General features: G+C 46.1%; 1 protein-coding gene across 1 annotated transcript in view; it reads left to right on the top strand.

Moving 5' to 3' along the window:
• Arhgap28 (Rho GTPase activating protein 28) overlaps window positions 1-14,242 on the top strand; it is a 170,702-nt gene that overhangs the window by 144,670 nt on the left and 11,790 nt on the right. The window contains 7 exon segments of the mRNA XM_028885124.2: window positions 2,084-2,206; window positions 2,208-2,230; window positions 6,102-6,184; window positions 8,469-8,666; window positions 9,743-9,856; window positions 11,514-11,567; window positions 13,676-13,800. Coding sequence (XP_028740957.1) covers window positions 2,084-2,206; window positions 2,208-2,230; window positions 6,102-6,184; window positions 8,469-8,666; window positions 9,743-9,856; window positions 11,514-11,567; window positions 13,676-13,800 — 720 coding nt within the window.

The following is a 14,242-nucleotide window of genomic DNA, read 5'->3' as shown; positions in this document are numbered from 1 at the left end:
GATCAGAATCACACAAAGCTCAGCAAGCTTGACGGAGATCTCAGTTGTGCAGGCTCTGCGAGCCATGGCAGCATTTGTATCTGGCATGCTGGTGAGCCGATCCTGGCAGGAGCTGATGAGGTGAACAGACGGACCATGGCTGTCTCTGTTTCAGGCTAGAAGTAGGTTCTTAGAAGAAGGAAGCAGAAGCTGGAACAAGGGGGAGGTTACCTGAGTCTGTCTAAGAGTCCTCTTTAGAGAGAGCAGTTAGTACCAGTGAGGGAGATAACAGCTGTCCAGTGTTTGAGGGAAACCTGGATGTTCAAAGGCATGGTAGAAAATGAGTGTGACCCTGGTAGAAACATGAAGAATGGTTTCCAGTGATAAACAGGCGAGCCAGTAATGCACACTTTTCCAAGTAGAAACTTAATGTGAGTGGAACTTACGGCCGCCTGTTGCTTTAACACAAGCTGCTTGCACGGTGCACCAGACTGTAGACAGGTTTGGGCGGGCGTGCTAACATGTGGAAGATGTGTGTGTGCGTGTGTGTGTGTGCATGTGTGTGTGTGTGTATGTGTGTGTCTGTATGTGTGTCTCTCTCTGTGTATGTGTCTGTGTGTCTGTGTGACTGTATGTGTCTGTGTGTCTGTGTGTCTGTTTGTGTGTATGTGTGTCTGTGTGTGTATGTGTGTGTATGTATGTGTCTGTCTGTGTGTCTGTGTGTATGTGTGTGTATCTGTGTGTGTCTGTTTGTGTGTATGTGTGTCTGTGTGTATGTGTGTATGTGTATCTGTGTGTGTGTGTGTGTGTATGTATGTGTCTGTCTGTCTGTGTGTATGTGTGTGTATCTGTGTGTGTGTTGGCAGAGAACTGCTGAACCCACTCCAGAAGAGGTCATTACTCCGCACGCTGCAGTGACGTCAGGGTTACTTTATGAGGACATTTCATTTCTCAGTCCACATGTGAAGGAGTGGAGAGCCAGATGTTCCTGGTCTGACTTACAGGCAGAAGTGGGGGTAGCAGTAGGATTATGACAAAAAAATGAGTTTTGTCAAATTGAGCCAACATTTTGGTGTGGGGCTGTGGTACCAGCCCAAACACAAAAATGAAGCTGCGGACTCAGTTACTAACGTTTAGATTTGTGCAGAATTAGCAAATTGTTTAAGATTGCTACTATTTTCAGGATGCTTTGGAAATGCTTTTTTAAAATTATTCAAACGGTTCTCATCTCTTAACCGTGCGGAAGGTTAGTGTTAGCGTTGCTTAGGCTCTAGTTGCCAACACATAGCTTGTGTAAGGTCGTGGGCGGGGGAATGCGTTCGCATATGAGTGCTGACTGTCTCCTTGCTTTGCAGCAGTACTGCTGAATGCTGGTTCATGCTGATGTTCGTGGACAAAATGTGCACAGGGAACCGCCGTGATGTTGAAAGCGTTCTTCAGAGACTCCCACCCCTCTTCCCGTCGAGTACATACTGCTTCATCACTCTGATGGAAAGTAAGTGAAGAAGTGAAATGTGCTGGGACTAAGATCGAAGGTCGATGCAGCTGCGTCTGTGTGTGTGTGTCTGTCTGTCTGTCTGTCTTGTCTGTGTCTGTGTGTGTATGTGTGTGTCAGTGTGTGTCTCTCTGTGTGTATGTGTGTGTTGTATCTGTCTGTCTGTGTGTATGTGTTGTTCTGTGTGTTATTTATGATGTGAACATCGTCTTTCGATCGTGCATGCTGTGGTATAGTGGGTTTGCTCTGTGAGTGTGGATGCTGTCCTGGTCTGACTGTGGATGTGTGGTACGTAGGTTATGACAAGGAAAATGGTTTTGTCAAATTGAGCCAGCATTTTTGGTGTGGGCTGTGTAGCCAGCAAACACAAAAATGAAGCTGTGACTCAGTTATAACGTTTAGATTTGTGCAGATTAGCAAATTGTCAAGATTGCTACTATTTTCAGGATGCCTTTGGAATGCTTTTTAAAAGTAATTCACAAACAGGTATCTCATCTTTAGTGAAGGTTGTGTTAGCGGTTGTTAGGCGTCTAGTTGCCACATAGTTGTGTAGGTCGTGGGCAGGGGACATGCGTCGGCATCATGAGTGTGATGTCTTCTTGCTTGCAGCAGTACCGTGGAATGGTGCCGGTTCAATGCTGATAAGTTCAAGTGGACAAAATGTGCACAGAAGCCGCGTGATGTTGAAGCGTTCTTCAGAGAACTCCCCACTCCCTTTCCCGTCGAGTACCTGCTTCATCACTCTGATGGAAGTAAGTGAGAAGTAAATGTGCTGGACTAAGATCGAAGGTCGATGCAGCTGGTCTTTGTGTGTGTGTCTGTCTGTCTGTCTGTCTTCTTTGTCTGTGTGTGTATGTGTGTGTCAGTGTGTGTCTCTCTGTGTGTATTGTGTTTGTGTGTTTTGTTTGTTCTGTGTGTGTATGTGTGTGTGTCTGTGTGTGTATCTGTATTTGTGTATGTATGATCTGTCTGTGTGTATCGTGTTCTGTGTGTTATGTGTGTGTGTTCTCTCTTTGTGTGTTTTGTCTGTGTATGTCTGTGTATGTATGTCTGTGTGTATGTGTGTGTATCTGTGTGTATGTGTATCTGTGTGTCTGTATGTTTGTGTGTCTATGTGTGTGTGTCTCTTTGTGTGTTGTTGTCTGTGTATGTATGTGTGTGTGTGTTATGTGTGTGTGTATCTGTCTGTGTGTGGTGTGTCTGTTGTATGTGTTTATCTGTCATGTGGATCGTTTGTTGCTCGTAGCCATGTTTGTGCCTCTGTATGCTTGTGTTGTTCTGTGTGCCTCGTCGCCTACTGTGTAAGTATGTCTGCATGTGTGTATATGTGTGTATCTGTCTTTGTATGTCTGTGTGTGTATATATGTGTGTCTGTGTGTGTCTCTCTTTGTATGTTTATCTGTCTGACTGTGTATGTGTGCGTGTGTGTGTGTATGTCTGTGTGCACACACAGACTTCTATCTGTGTACATACATAGACTCTGAAAAGACTCCGAAAGTTGACTTCAGGCATCTTTCTCCACCATGTCCCTCTTCATTTGTTGTTTGTGACACATGATCCCTACCTGAACCCAAGCTCACCACTGTGTCTAAGCTGGCTGGCCAGCAGGCCCGGCCGGGGATCTGCCTGTCTCTGTCCTCTAGCATTGAGGTGATAGGTGTTTGCTACCAAACCAAGCTTTTTATCTAGGTGCAAGGGACCTGAACTTAGGTCCTTATGCTTGCAAAGCAAGCACAGTGAGCCCACCTTCCAGTTCTTTTCTCACCCTTTGATTTACTGCCTCACACATGTGTCCTTGCAGGCTGGCCTGAGATGGGGTGTGGCATGTTCCAGAACTAGAGCTTCCTCTCTCTGCGTCATTCCTCCATAACATCCATGGTCCAGTTGCCCTGTCCCAGCTTCAGGCCGGAGAGTTCAGGATTGTCCATTTATCTCTGCATTGAGTCTCCATCGTCTTACACTGACGTCCGGGAATGCAGGCCACTTCCCCGTCCTGAGTTCCCCGGTCTCTCCATCTGCCCGCTCTTGTGCCCTCTCCACTGCTGTAGGTGGCTGTTTGTGCTTTCCAGACACTGTCATTGTCACCTGTAGGACCGACTGCCCGTTGGCCAGACACTCACTGCCCCACACCAGATTTCCCTATTTTAGGTAAAACATTCAGAACCCTGGTCCTCCTGGGAAATGAGCACCGCAGACTGGTTTCCTCCTCATTCTGCATTGATACCCACCAAAGGGTTTGTCGGAATGAGCTGGTGGAGCGGATTTGTGTGTCATAGCAGTGTGAATTATGTCAGGGGACCCAAGCCTCCCACACCAGAGCTGCTCGGAGCTGCTGGGCAGAGGGCTCCAGCAGGAAGGTGTTCGCTTTATAAGTGTAAGGACCTGAGTTCAATCCCCAGTGTCAGTGTGAAACACCTGGCATGGTAGTGCACACTTGCAACCCCAGTGATAGTGACGGGAAGATGGGGGTAGAGACAAGCATGTCCCCAACGTGCATTGGCCAGATAGTCTAACTTACCTGGTAAAGTTCCAGGCCAATTAAAGACCCTGTCTCAATGAAAGGTGAGGACAGCTGAGAGACAACCTTGAAGGTTGCCCTCCGACCTCCACATGTGAATATGCGCGCGCGCGCGCGCACGCGCACACACACACACACACACACACACACACACACACACACACACGAGTGCGAGCTCTCTTCCCACCATCATCCCCCACCCACAGCAGCCAGCGCACGTCCCTGCGAGGGAGACTGAAGGAGTTCACAGAGGCACTCATGCTTCTCTGTAGAACTTGGAGAGGGACAAGCATTTCACTCCCGGTGATTGATGTGATACCAGCCAACTCTGCCAGAAGCTCAGAGTTCTGGCTGATGACCAGTTAGGAAATAATGGCCTGAGGAAAGCACACATTGCGATGAGATTTTGTGAAGCCATGAACATATGTATGTGCATGCGTGCGTGCGTGCGCGCGTGCGTGCGTGCATGCGTGCGTGCGTGCGTGTGTGTGCGTGCGTGCACATACGTGTCTGTGTTGGACTACCTTCTTCATGCTCACATGGAGTTCAGAAAGCATAAATGATTTACCACTCATGCAGTTATTGGCGCTTTTCCACATTGCTGGTTCAGTAGAGGACCAGATAGTTCATCAGCCAGACTTAGGTATGTCCATGAAAAGCATACTGCCTTTCTGGGAAAATAACTTCAGGAGAAAGCAAGCTCCATGCTAGGATGCATTACATAAGTTAGCCACACATTTTTAACAAGACAGTGTACGGCCAAGTTACGTCAGTAAAATGAAAATGGAAATGTTGCCAAATCAGACTTTAATTGTAAAGGAAACCTTGTAATTCTCTGGAATGGAAAGAAGGGCTGCCACATCTCATTTGTTCCTGCACCTGTTCTCTTTCCCTCCGAAGGATTCTGGGATGGATTGCATCTGAGGATAAGGCTCTAAAAACAATGTCTCTTTGTGCTTGGTACCAGACACACTCTTCAGAGGTCCTGCGACTTAGGCACGCTCATATCAATTCACATTAGTCTTTTCAATATTACTCTAGGCCTATGATACGTTCGTTTTAAAAATTTGACATGGCTACCTAAAATCCAAGTGGATTATGCTGAGACTGTGTGACCAGATCAGTGAATGTGCACCCCTACTCCCACACAGGGGGTGTACACTTGTCACCAGCTCCCCGACTCCAGCACACACAAACAGCTTCCCCTGCGGCTGTAGGTTCTCACTTGCAGTTTGCATTGCTATGATGCTCAGTGCTTTTCCGAACAACCGACGGCCTCCAGCCACAGACTGTAAATTGAGTGTAAGGGTGCCCTTCAGCTTGAGAACTCCGCAGGACTCCCGAGCATCTTCACCAGCAGACCCTTTGGAAGAGGATACAGTGAGCTGTGGAGGAGAGACTTCGTGGACTCTGAATTTTCAACATGGATGCCAACCCTCTGGCGCCACCTTGTGTCATTAGAGAATAAAATTCTCAACACTCTCCACAACTAACTAGTCACCTCCCTTGACGGTCTCTGTGAGATAGGAAATAAATAGCATTGGTCATAAAACCAATGTGCCTACCCACGAGACAACGGCTGTTTCTAGGTACTGACTTAAACATGGTGTGCACACTAACTTACTCAATCCTCCCGCCAGCCCTCTGAGCTGCATAAGATTTTATAGATGGTGAAATGGAAGCAAAAAGGGTTAACTGACTTCGTACTAAATGCAGGGCTTGAATCTGGGTCGAGAACATGCACCCTTAGTCACCATATGCTGCTGTGTCCTTGTGTACCATGTTTATTTGCTCTTGAATTGGGTTTTGTGTCTTCAGTTTGTGGAGTGAGGCAAGGTCTGTGAACACTCTGAAAAGGGAACTGTCATCTAAATCTTATTTAAAGCATCTTCTTTGGCTACCTGCCTGTAAACAGGCATCTTGGGACTGGAAGGGGGCGACAGACTGGAGCTCCTGTCCAAATGAACAAATTAACATTGTTGAGCTCCAAGCCGGAGTCCTTCCCCCTCAGCTGTCAGAGCTCTCCTGCGCCACCAGATGTTAGCGTGATTGCTGTCAGAACCCATCAGCGTGGTTCCGAGCGTGTGATTATTTCTGTTGTCTCCTTAGGAGGGCCGCACATCAAAGTGCAGTTTCAAGCCTTGCACCTCATGGTCATGGCCCTGCCTGACGCCAACAGGGACACAGCCCAGGTAAGCGGCATGGACCTCATCATCTGTCACGGGGCTCATCTGGGGAAAACAGAAGCATGACCACTCACAGAACCCTGCGCATGATGCGACCCCACTGCCTTGCATGCTCCCAGTATTGTCGTGTTGAGGGAGACACGGAGAATGGAAACTCTAGGACTCTCTTTGAACATTAGCATCTAGTTCCCTCAGTCCAGTTGGGGCATGTGGGGTATCTAAACAGCTGCCAGGATCAAGTGTGGGGAAAAGGAGAGGTAAAGATGAGAGGCTACGCAGATCAGCTCTGGAGTCAGTGAGAAGAGTTCTCTGCTCTGCAGTTCTGTGACCCCTTCCAGCCTGGTGGGAGAGCACTGACGAGCCTTTGAGGAGAACGTCTGGGATCACTGGGCTACGAGATTTCTAAAGTATTCCTGCCTTAGAACAGACACACACAATATAATTTAAAGAGTTCTAGGTTTGAGGAGTTTTGATGTCACCTGGTAGAGTCTGGTCATTTTTCCAGATGGGAAAAACACTACCCAGAGAAGGGATTTACTTGCCGACAGCGTGACTGGTGGACCCACGTTCATTGTTCCTCTTCCCTGACTTCCCTTCCTCTCAAATTCTTTTCTTTGTTGTATGTTAGTAAAATGTGAGCATTTCTCTTGCGGTTTTGAGGATGAGTGTGTATATCTTAGAAAGCTGTACGCAAAACAGCAGGCACTTGGAGCCTTTGACATGAAACCGAAGTAAGATGAGTTGAAAGAGCCCTTGATTTTAAGGCAAGTCAATAGAATGCAGAAAACGAAGATGTCGGATTGCTTTCTATCAGCATGGTTTGGGGCAGAGGTTGGGGGGTGGGGGGAGTAGATACCTTTCCCCCACAGAGTGGGAACACTTCTGTAACCCCAGCCCTTGGAATCTGAGGCAAGATGATTGTTGAAAGTTTCAGGCCTGTGTAGACTGCATAGTTGGACCTGGTTATCTAGCCTGTCCCCACATCATAAAACACAGCATTATCTTACATCCTCAATGCAAGGGTAGGGCCAGCAAAGCATAGAATGTCAGTTTTTAATATCATTCACTATTTTCCTCTGGGCTTTCCATCCTCTTGGTGAAGGGCCAAGGGTTCTCGTAAGTGTCTGCATCTTGGTGGTGCCCTTTAAAAAATCACCAAGCTCCTCTTTTAATGCTTACAAAAGCTGCACACAGATGCTTGCTATACTAGGTGAAGATTCCATAATTCAAAGGCAGTCAGAAGAGCCAGGCGTGGTGGTTCATGCCTGTAATGCCAGTGCTCAGGAAGCTGAGGCAGGGGGACCACAAGTTGGAGGCCACTATGAGCAACAAAACAAGCTCATGAAAGACAGCAGAAAGATGGTATGTCTAAAGTCATGCTTTAAATCGTTCAGGTGCATTTGTGTTGAGTATGGAGAGGCTCCTGGTGTTTAAACGGCTTTTCGTTTCTCAAGGAAACAGTAAACTGGTCTCGGCAGTGGGCCTTTCAGTTAAGGGTGTTTTAGACAATTATTTTTCTTCCTCCACCACAAAACTGCATTTCGTTTTGTTTGAGCTGCTGTGTTTTCTCTCCCTGGTTGATGTTTAATTGCAATATTTGTCAAGCTTGTTTAGTATAAAAAGTAAGTCTATTATCTGTAGACTCCATGGTAATAAGCCCATAAGAAGGGAATTACTTTATGAAACAGACAGTTGAATTAACTGCTCTCTTTTCTTCTTCTGAGCAATTGAAGAGGACATAGGACACATTTGCTCATACTTGTTATTGATTGGTTTTGCTCTTTTGAGGGGCCTGCCACCCATTCCCAAATAAATCACACACAGAGTCTTATTGTTACTTATGGATGTCTGGCCTTTAGCTTGGCTTGTTTTCTTGCCAGCTTTTCTTAGCCTAAATTATCCCATATAATTTTCACTCTTACTCCGTGGCTGGTTGTGTGGCTGGATGGCTGGCCCCTAGTATCCTCTTCCTTCCTTCCAGATTTCTCCTCCTATTTATTCTCTCTGGCTGCCAGCCCCACCTATCTTTTCTCCTGCCTTGCTATTGGCCGTTCAGTTCTTTGTTAGACCATCAGGTGTTTTAGACAGGCAACATAACACAGCTTCACAGAGTTAAACACAGGCAACGTAAACAAAAGTAGCACACCTTAAAATAATATTCCCCAACACATGCTTGCCTTCTGACCCTTTCCCAGCAACACAGTGAAGGGATGTGGGGATGAGTGGTCACCATCGGGGAAGCCTGTCAGTGGTTCCCAGTAGAGTGACATGGCTCCCCTGTTGCTTGTAGGCTCTGATGACATTCTTCAATAAAGTGATTGCCAATGAATCCAAGAACCGCATGAGCCTGTGGAACATTTCTACCGTGATGGCGCCAAACCTGTTCTTCAGCAGAAGCAAGCACTCCGACTATGAGGAGCTGCTGCTGGCCAACACCGCAGCCCACATCATCCGCCTGATGCTGAAGTACCAGAAAATTCTGTGGAAGGTGAGTGACAGCCCTGTGGCTGTTGAGTGTCCCTATGAAATATGCTGGCTGCAGGGAGATGTGAATGTCCTGGGAGCAAGGAGACAGGTGGAGGAGAACATAGTTCACGGTTGCTTGCGCTGTCCTTGCCCCAGTCTTCCTCATCCACAGGTTCCTCAGCTCTGGGTTTAACCAGCCATGACTCCAACTGTCTTCCCAACATTTTGTATCTGTACTGAACTGTCCTGTCATTAGGCCATAAATAATACAATAAAACAATGCTATGGTGATACTTTATTTGTACTGAAATGTGATTTTAATTGTATGTTAATAAATAAAGTTGCCCAGGGGTCAGAGCTATTAGCAAGCCGTAGGAAAGCAGGGCAGTGGTGGTGTACGCTTATAATCCCAGCACTTGGTAGGCAGAGCTAGGTAAGTCTCTGTGTGTTCAGGGATACAGCCAGCATTGGAGACATAAGCCTTTAAGAGCTGGAGGGCTGTACTTACAGGCAGTGACAAGGCAGTCACGTGTTTGAGTTTACAACCAATGAGAAGGCAGAACAGAAAGACTATGTGAAGACAAACACACAGGAAGTAGGTCTCTTTTGGAGAGGTAGGACCACCACAGGAGGAAAAGTAAGGTTTTAGCTCTGAGCTCTGACCTCTTGGCTTTCTCTTTTACATGGTTCTGTGTTTCTTATTTAATAAGACGGTTGGTTACATCTATACAATGCTTTTCACAGCATTTGTATTGGGTTGGATATTGTAAATCAGAGAAGGATGATTTGAAGTATAGAGGATTCATGCAGGTTATATGCAAAAACACTATACCGTGGCTGAGCATCCAAGGGTTCCAGAACCTAAGGGGTTCCTGGAACCAACTCCCCTTGGAGACAACAGTATATTATAAACGTGTTCTAAGCGTGTTCTTTCTACTAAATGGAAATCCTCATCACTTTTCTAATCTCAAGGACAAGTGTCGCAGCTCCTGGCTCCAAGATAATGAGGAGTTTAGACAAGTTTCCATAACCAAAGGCTGAATCTGCGGGGATGCTTTTGCTTGGGTATTTTCATCTACTCAGCCCTTTCTTCCGCAGGTTCCGTCCTTCTTGATCACCCAGGTGAGGAGGATGAATGAAGCCACCATGCTGCTGAAGAAGCAGCTGCCGAGTGTGAAGAAACTGCTCAGGAGGAAGACCCTCGAGCGGGAGGTGAGAGCATCGATGGCACCAAGGGTGAACCACAGCAGAGCCTAGGATGGACCACAGCAGAGCCTAGGATGGACCACAGCAGGAGTGGACCACAGCAGAGCTAGGAGGCCAGAGCAAGGGTAGACACAGCAGAGCAATAGACCACAGCAGGGCCAAGGGTAGACCCCAGCAGAGCTGAGGGTGGATCACAGCAGAGCCAAGGGTAGACCACAGCATAGCCTAGGATGGACCACAGCAGAGCCAAGGGTGGACCACAGCAGAGCCAAGAGTAGACCACAGCAGAGCCAAGGATGGACCACAGCAGGGCCAAGGGTGGACCACAGAGTAGAGCCAAGGGTGGACCACAGCAGAGCCAAGGTAGACCACAGCAGAGCCAAGATGGACCACAGCAGAAACCAAGGGATGGACACAGCAAGCAAGTAGACACAGCAGAGCCAAGGGTGGACCACAGCAGAGCCAAGGGTGGACACAGCAGAGCCAAGGGTGGACCACAGCAGGGCCAAGGGTAGACCACAGCAGAGCTGAGGGTGGACCACAGCAGAGCCGAGGGTGGACCACAGCAGAGCCAAGGGTAGACCACAGCATAGCCTAGGATGGACCACAGCAGAGCCAAGGGTGGACCCCAGCAGGGCCATCACAGTCTACAATCTAGGCTTTCTCTTCTCAAAGGAAGAATGAAGTTATTAAAACACCATATACCTATTGTGGAAATTCTCCATAAATGGAACACCAGGGTCTTTCTTTTGTGTTGAGCTACATGCTTTGGGGTTAAAGTCCTTGAAATGTCTATCTCTTGAAGGTTGTTTGGTATTCAACTTATTAGAAAGGAAATGACTCTCACAAAAGTTAAAAGTCAGCAGGGTGTGTGTCCACTGAAACTCACAGATGTGTCCACCCCAGATGCTCTGTGCTCACGTAGCAAATATAAATACACTCAATCCTCTGTATCCACAGACTCTATATGTGAAGATGGAAAATAGTCTATAAATCACTGTTGCGTTGGTTCTGAACATGGACAGACCTTTTCAGTATTGTTTTTCTTTAAACAATACATGGCAACTTACTTACATAGCATTTATAGTGTTAGGTCCAACAAGCCAGCTGGGAATGACTTGAAGTGTTTGGGGATGATGTGTACCTGGACCATTTTCTATAGGGCGCTTGAGGATCAGTGGCCTTTGGTGTGTGTGGGTTGTGGAACCAGTGCTCTGTGGATCCCAATGATGTCTGCCTGAGTTCCTCCTATTTTATGTGACTGCAGCATACAGAAAACACTGTCTCTATTCTCGATCATGGCTTAAGAAACAGCAGCATGTGTCCCATAACAGTGTGTCCACCTCCTTTGCTTCTTTTGTGTATTCTTCTATGGATATACAATAGCTCATTCAGGCCACCTAGAGGGTGAGTCCCAGATGGTATCTCATTCATTTCTCTTATGATTTCAGCTTTCGTGAATACACTAGTATATACGTCATTGTTTTCACAATTGAAATATGTTTGCAGTTGAATTTATAGATGAGGAATTGTAGGGTCAAAGGGCATATGCACTTTGTAATTTGATAAATGCTAAAATGTTTTCCACATGACTTATACCAGCCAAAACAGCATGTACTTATGTTCTTGGGTTCATCTGAAAGATGGAATGTGTTTTCTTTAGGTTTCAAGCCCCAAGACCTCAAAGGTACCACAAAAATCACCTTCAAGAAGAATGGTAAGGATTTTTGTTCTTTCTGGTTAATAGTGGTGTGTGTGTGTGTGTGTGTGTCTGTGTCTGTGTGTGTGTGTGTGAGAGAGAGAGAGGAGAGAGAGAGAGAGAGAGAGAGAGACTAGAGAATTTGTGTGAGAGAGAATGTATGTATATGTGTGTGTGTGTGTTGTGTGCATGTGTGTGTGTTATGTGTATATGTGAGTATGTGTGTGTGTGTGAGAATGTGTGTGTGTATGTGAGTGTGTGTGTTGTGTGCATGTGAGTGTTTGTGTTGTGCATGCATGTGAGTGTGTGTGTTATGTGTATATAAGTGTTGTGATGTGTGTGAGAAAGAATGTGTGTGTTGTGTGCATGTGAGTGTGTATGTTATATGCATGTGTGTGTGTGTGTTATATGTATGTGTGAGTATGTGAGTGTTGTGGTGTGTGTGTGTGTGGGAGAGAGAGAGAGTGTGTGTGTGTATGTGTGTGTGTGTGTGAGAGAGAGAGAGAGAAAGAGAGAGAGTGTGTGTGTGTGTGTGTGTGTGTGTGTGTGTGTGTGTGTGTGTGATGCTGGGCACTGAACACAGAGCACCATGTACACTAGGCAAGCAGGCAGCCTTCCGTCAGTTCTGTCACTGTTCATCTCTGAGATGCTCTCACCGTGTCACCAAGGCTGCCCTTAAAATAACACCTCCTTCTTGCCCCCATGACCTGAACACACTGATTAGATGCATGTGCCACCATGCCCAACCCCTGTAGCTATTAATACCCTACGCAGTACCCTGTGACCATGTCCACGACATTCTTGGGGCCCGGTCTGCCCAGGAAGCAGTGACACAGGGACTTTTGGGTGCATGGTTAGGTAGCTGGACAAAGGCACGAAGGTCTCCGAAGTTGTAACGCATGTGAGTCTGTTCTGTTAAGAGGCCCAATGCTGTTGGAGTAGGAACTGGTCTTACAGAGACATCTGAGGAGCTCAGAGGAAAGAGGTCTTGAGATGCTAAAAAGGGTATTTTAGGAACGTAGTCTTGACTGCAAACCATGATCTCTGTCTGCGCTCCCCAGCTCCAAAGCCTCCATGTTGATTCCCTGGTGTAGTTCTTGATGGTGATATTAGGATGTAATATAAGAACTGACCCCATTTAAAAATACTCTGCTTCAGTTTCCTAGGGCTACCAACAATGTACCATAGATGGGATGGCTGAGACAATAGAGATTTATAGTCTTCTGATTTGGGAACTTAAAATCCAAGTCACAATGTCAGTAGAGTGGGTTTCTTCTGAGCACTCCTCTGCTGGTCTTTGGTGATGCCGACAGTCCGTGTCAGATGTATCATTCTAGTCTCCACGGTTGTCTTCCTGTGGTGTCTGACTGTGTGCCCTGTGTCTCGTCTCTTCTCTTTAGGACACAGCTCTCACCAGAGTAAGATATTTTGGTTTGACTCCATCTTTACTAATTACTCTACTCTTGAGCTTATTTCCAAATAAAGTGACATTCTGAGGTCTGGGGGTTAACACTTCAATATAGTATTTCAAGAGACCAGTTAACATAGTGTTCTGGAATATAATTTGTGTTCTTTCAGTTCATACATAGGTGTATACATGTGTGTGTGTGTATATGTCTACATCTTAAAGTAAGGTTTTTAGGATATTGTCCAATAAAGATACTAATAAATATTATATATATATATATACTAATAAATATCACTAGATTTATATATATATACATACATACACACTCATATATTTGTTCAATGGAGATGCTGATAGATATATTTCACTAGATATATGTGTATGTATGTATATATGTGTGTGTGTATTAATTAAATAGGGTTTTTAAGATATTGTTCAATAAAGATACTGATAAATATCATTAGATATTTGTCAGAATCAGCATTTTTTTTTTCTGCGATTCCAATGCATTTGCATGAGGCTTCAGTGTAAAGAGAGCAGACCCTTGGGTCAGATGTAGTCATTAGTCTTCTGGTAAAGCAGGAAGGCATGTCCACTCTGTTGAGTATTGCTCATGTGTGTGTGTGTATGCCTCATTCTCAATGTCCCTGATTTTCATCTCTCGAGTGCAGTCATTGAGCCCTAGTTTGACAATGTTTTGATCTTTCCTCATTGGCAGTCTGACGTGCCAGAAGGTGTCATTAGGGTCCACGCTCCACTTCTGTCCAAAGTGTCAATGGCCATTCAGCTCAACAGTCAGACTAAAGCCAAAGACATCCTTGCGAAGTTTCAGTATGAAAACAGGTGAGTGTGCCAGCCTGGAGGTAGGGTGTGTCAGCCTGGAGGTAGAGTATGTCAGCCTGGAGGTAGGGTGTGCCAGCCTGGAGGTAGCGTGCGTGGGCATGTGGAAGATGAACTTTCACGGCCCACCACTCCACTCCTGAATCTGTGGTTCTTGAACAATTGCAGCTGTTACTTTGGGATTTGACAAGTAAATTAGAAGGGTTGAAAGCTGAGTAGACAATAGGATTATCGCGTAAGCTTCTAACATAAAATTCTTTTTTTTTTTTTTTTTTTTTTTATTATGTATACAGTGTTCTGTCTGTGTGTATCCCTGCAGGCCAGAAGAAGGGGGCAGATCTCATTACAGATGGTTGTGAGCCACCATGTGGTGTTGGGAATGAATCAGGACTTGGAGAGCAGCTAGTGCTCTTAACCACTGAGCCATCTCTCCAGCCCCTAACAT

This window comes from Peromyscus leucopus, chromosome 13 (genome assembly GCF_004664715.2).
Source record: "Peromyscus leucopus breed LL Stock chromosome 13, UCI_PerLeu_2.1, whole genome shotgun sequence".
Lineage (NCBI taxonomy): Eukaryota > Metazoa > Chordata > Mammalia > Rodentia > Cricetidae > Peromyscus > Peromyscus leucopus.
The sequence above is the reverse complement of the archived record's forward strand: the minus strand, read 5'-3'. Positions and strand labels throughout refer to the sequence as shown.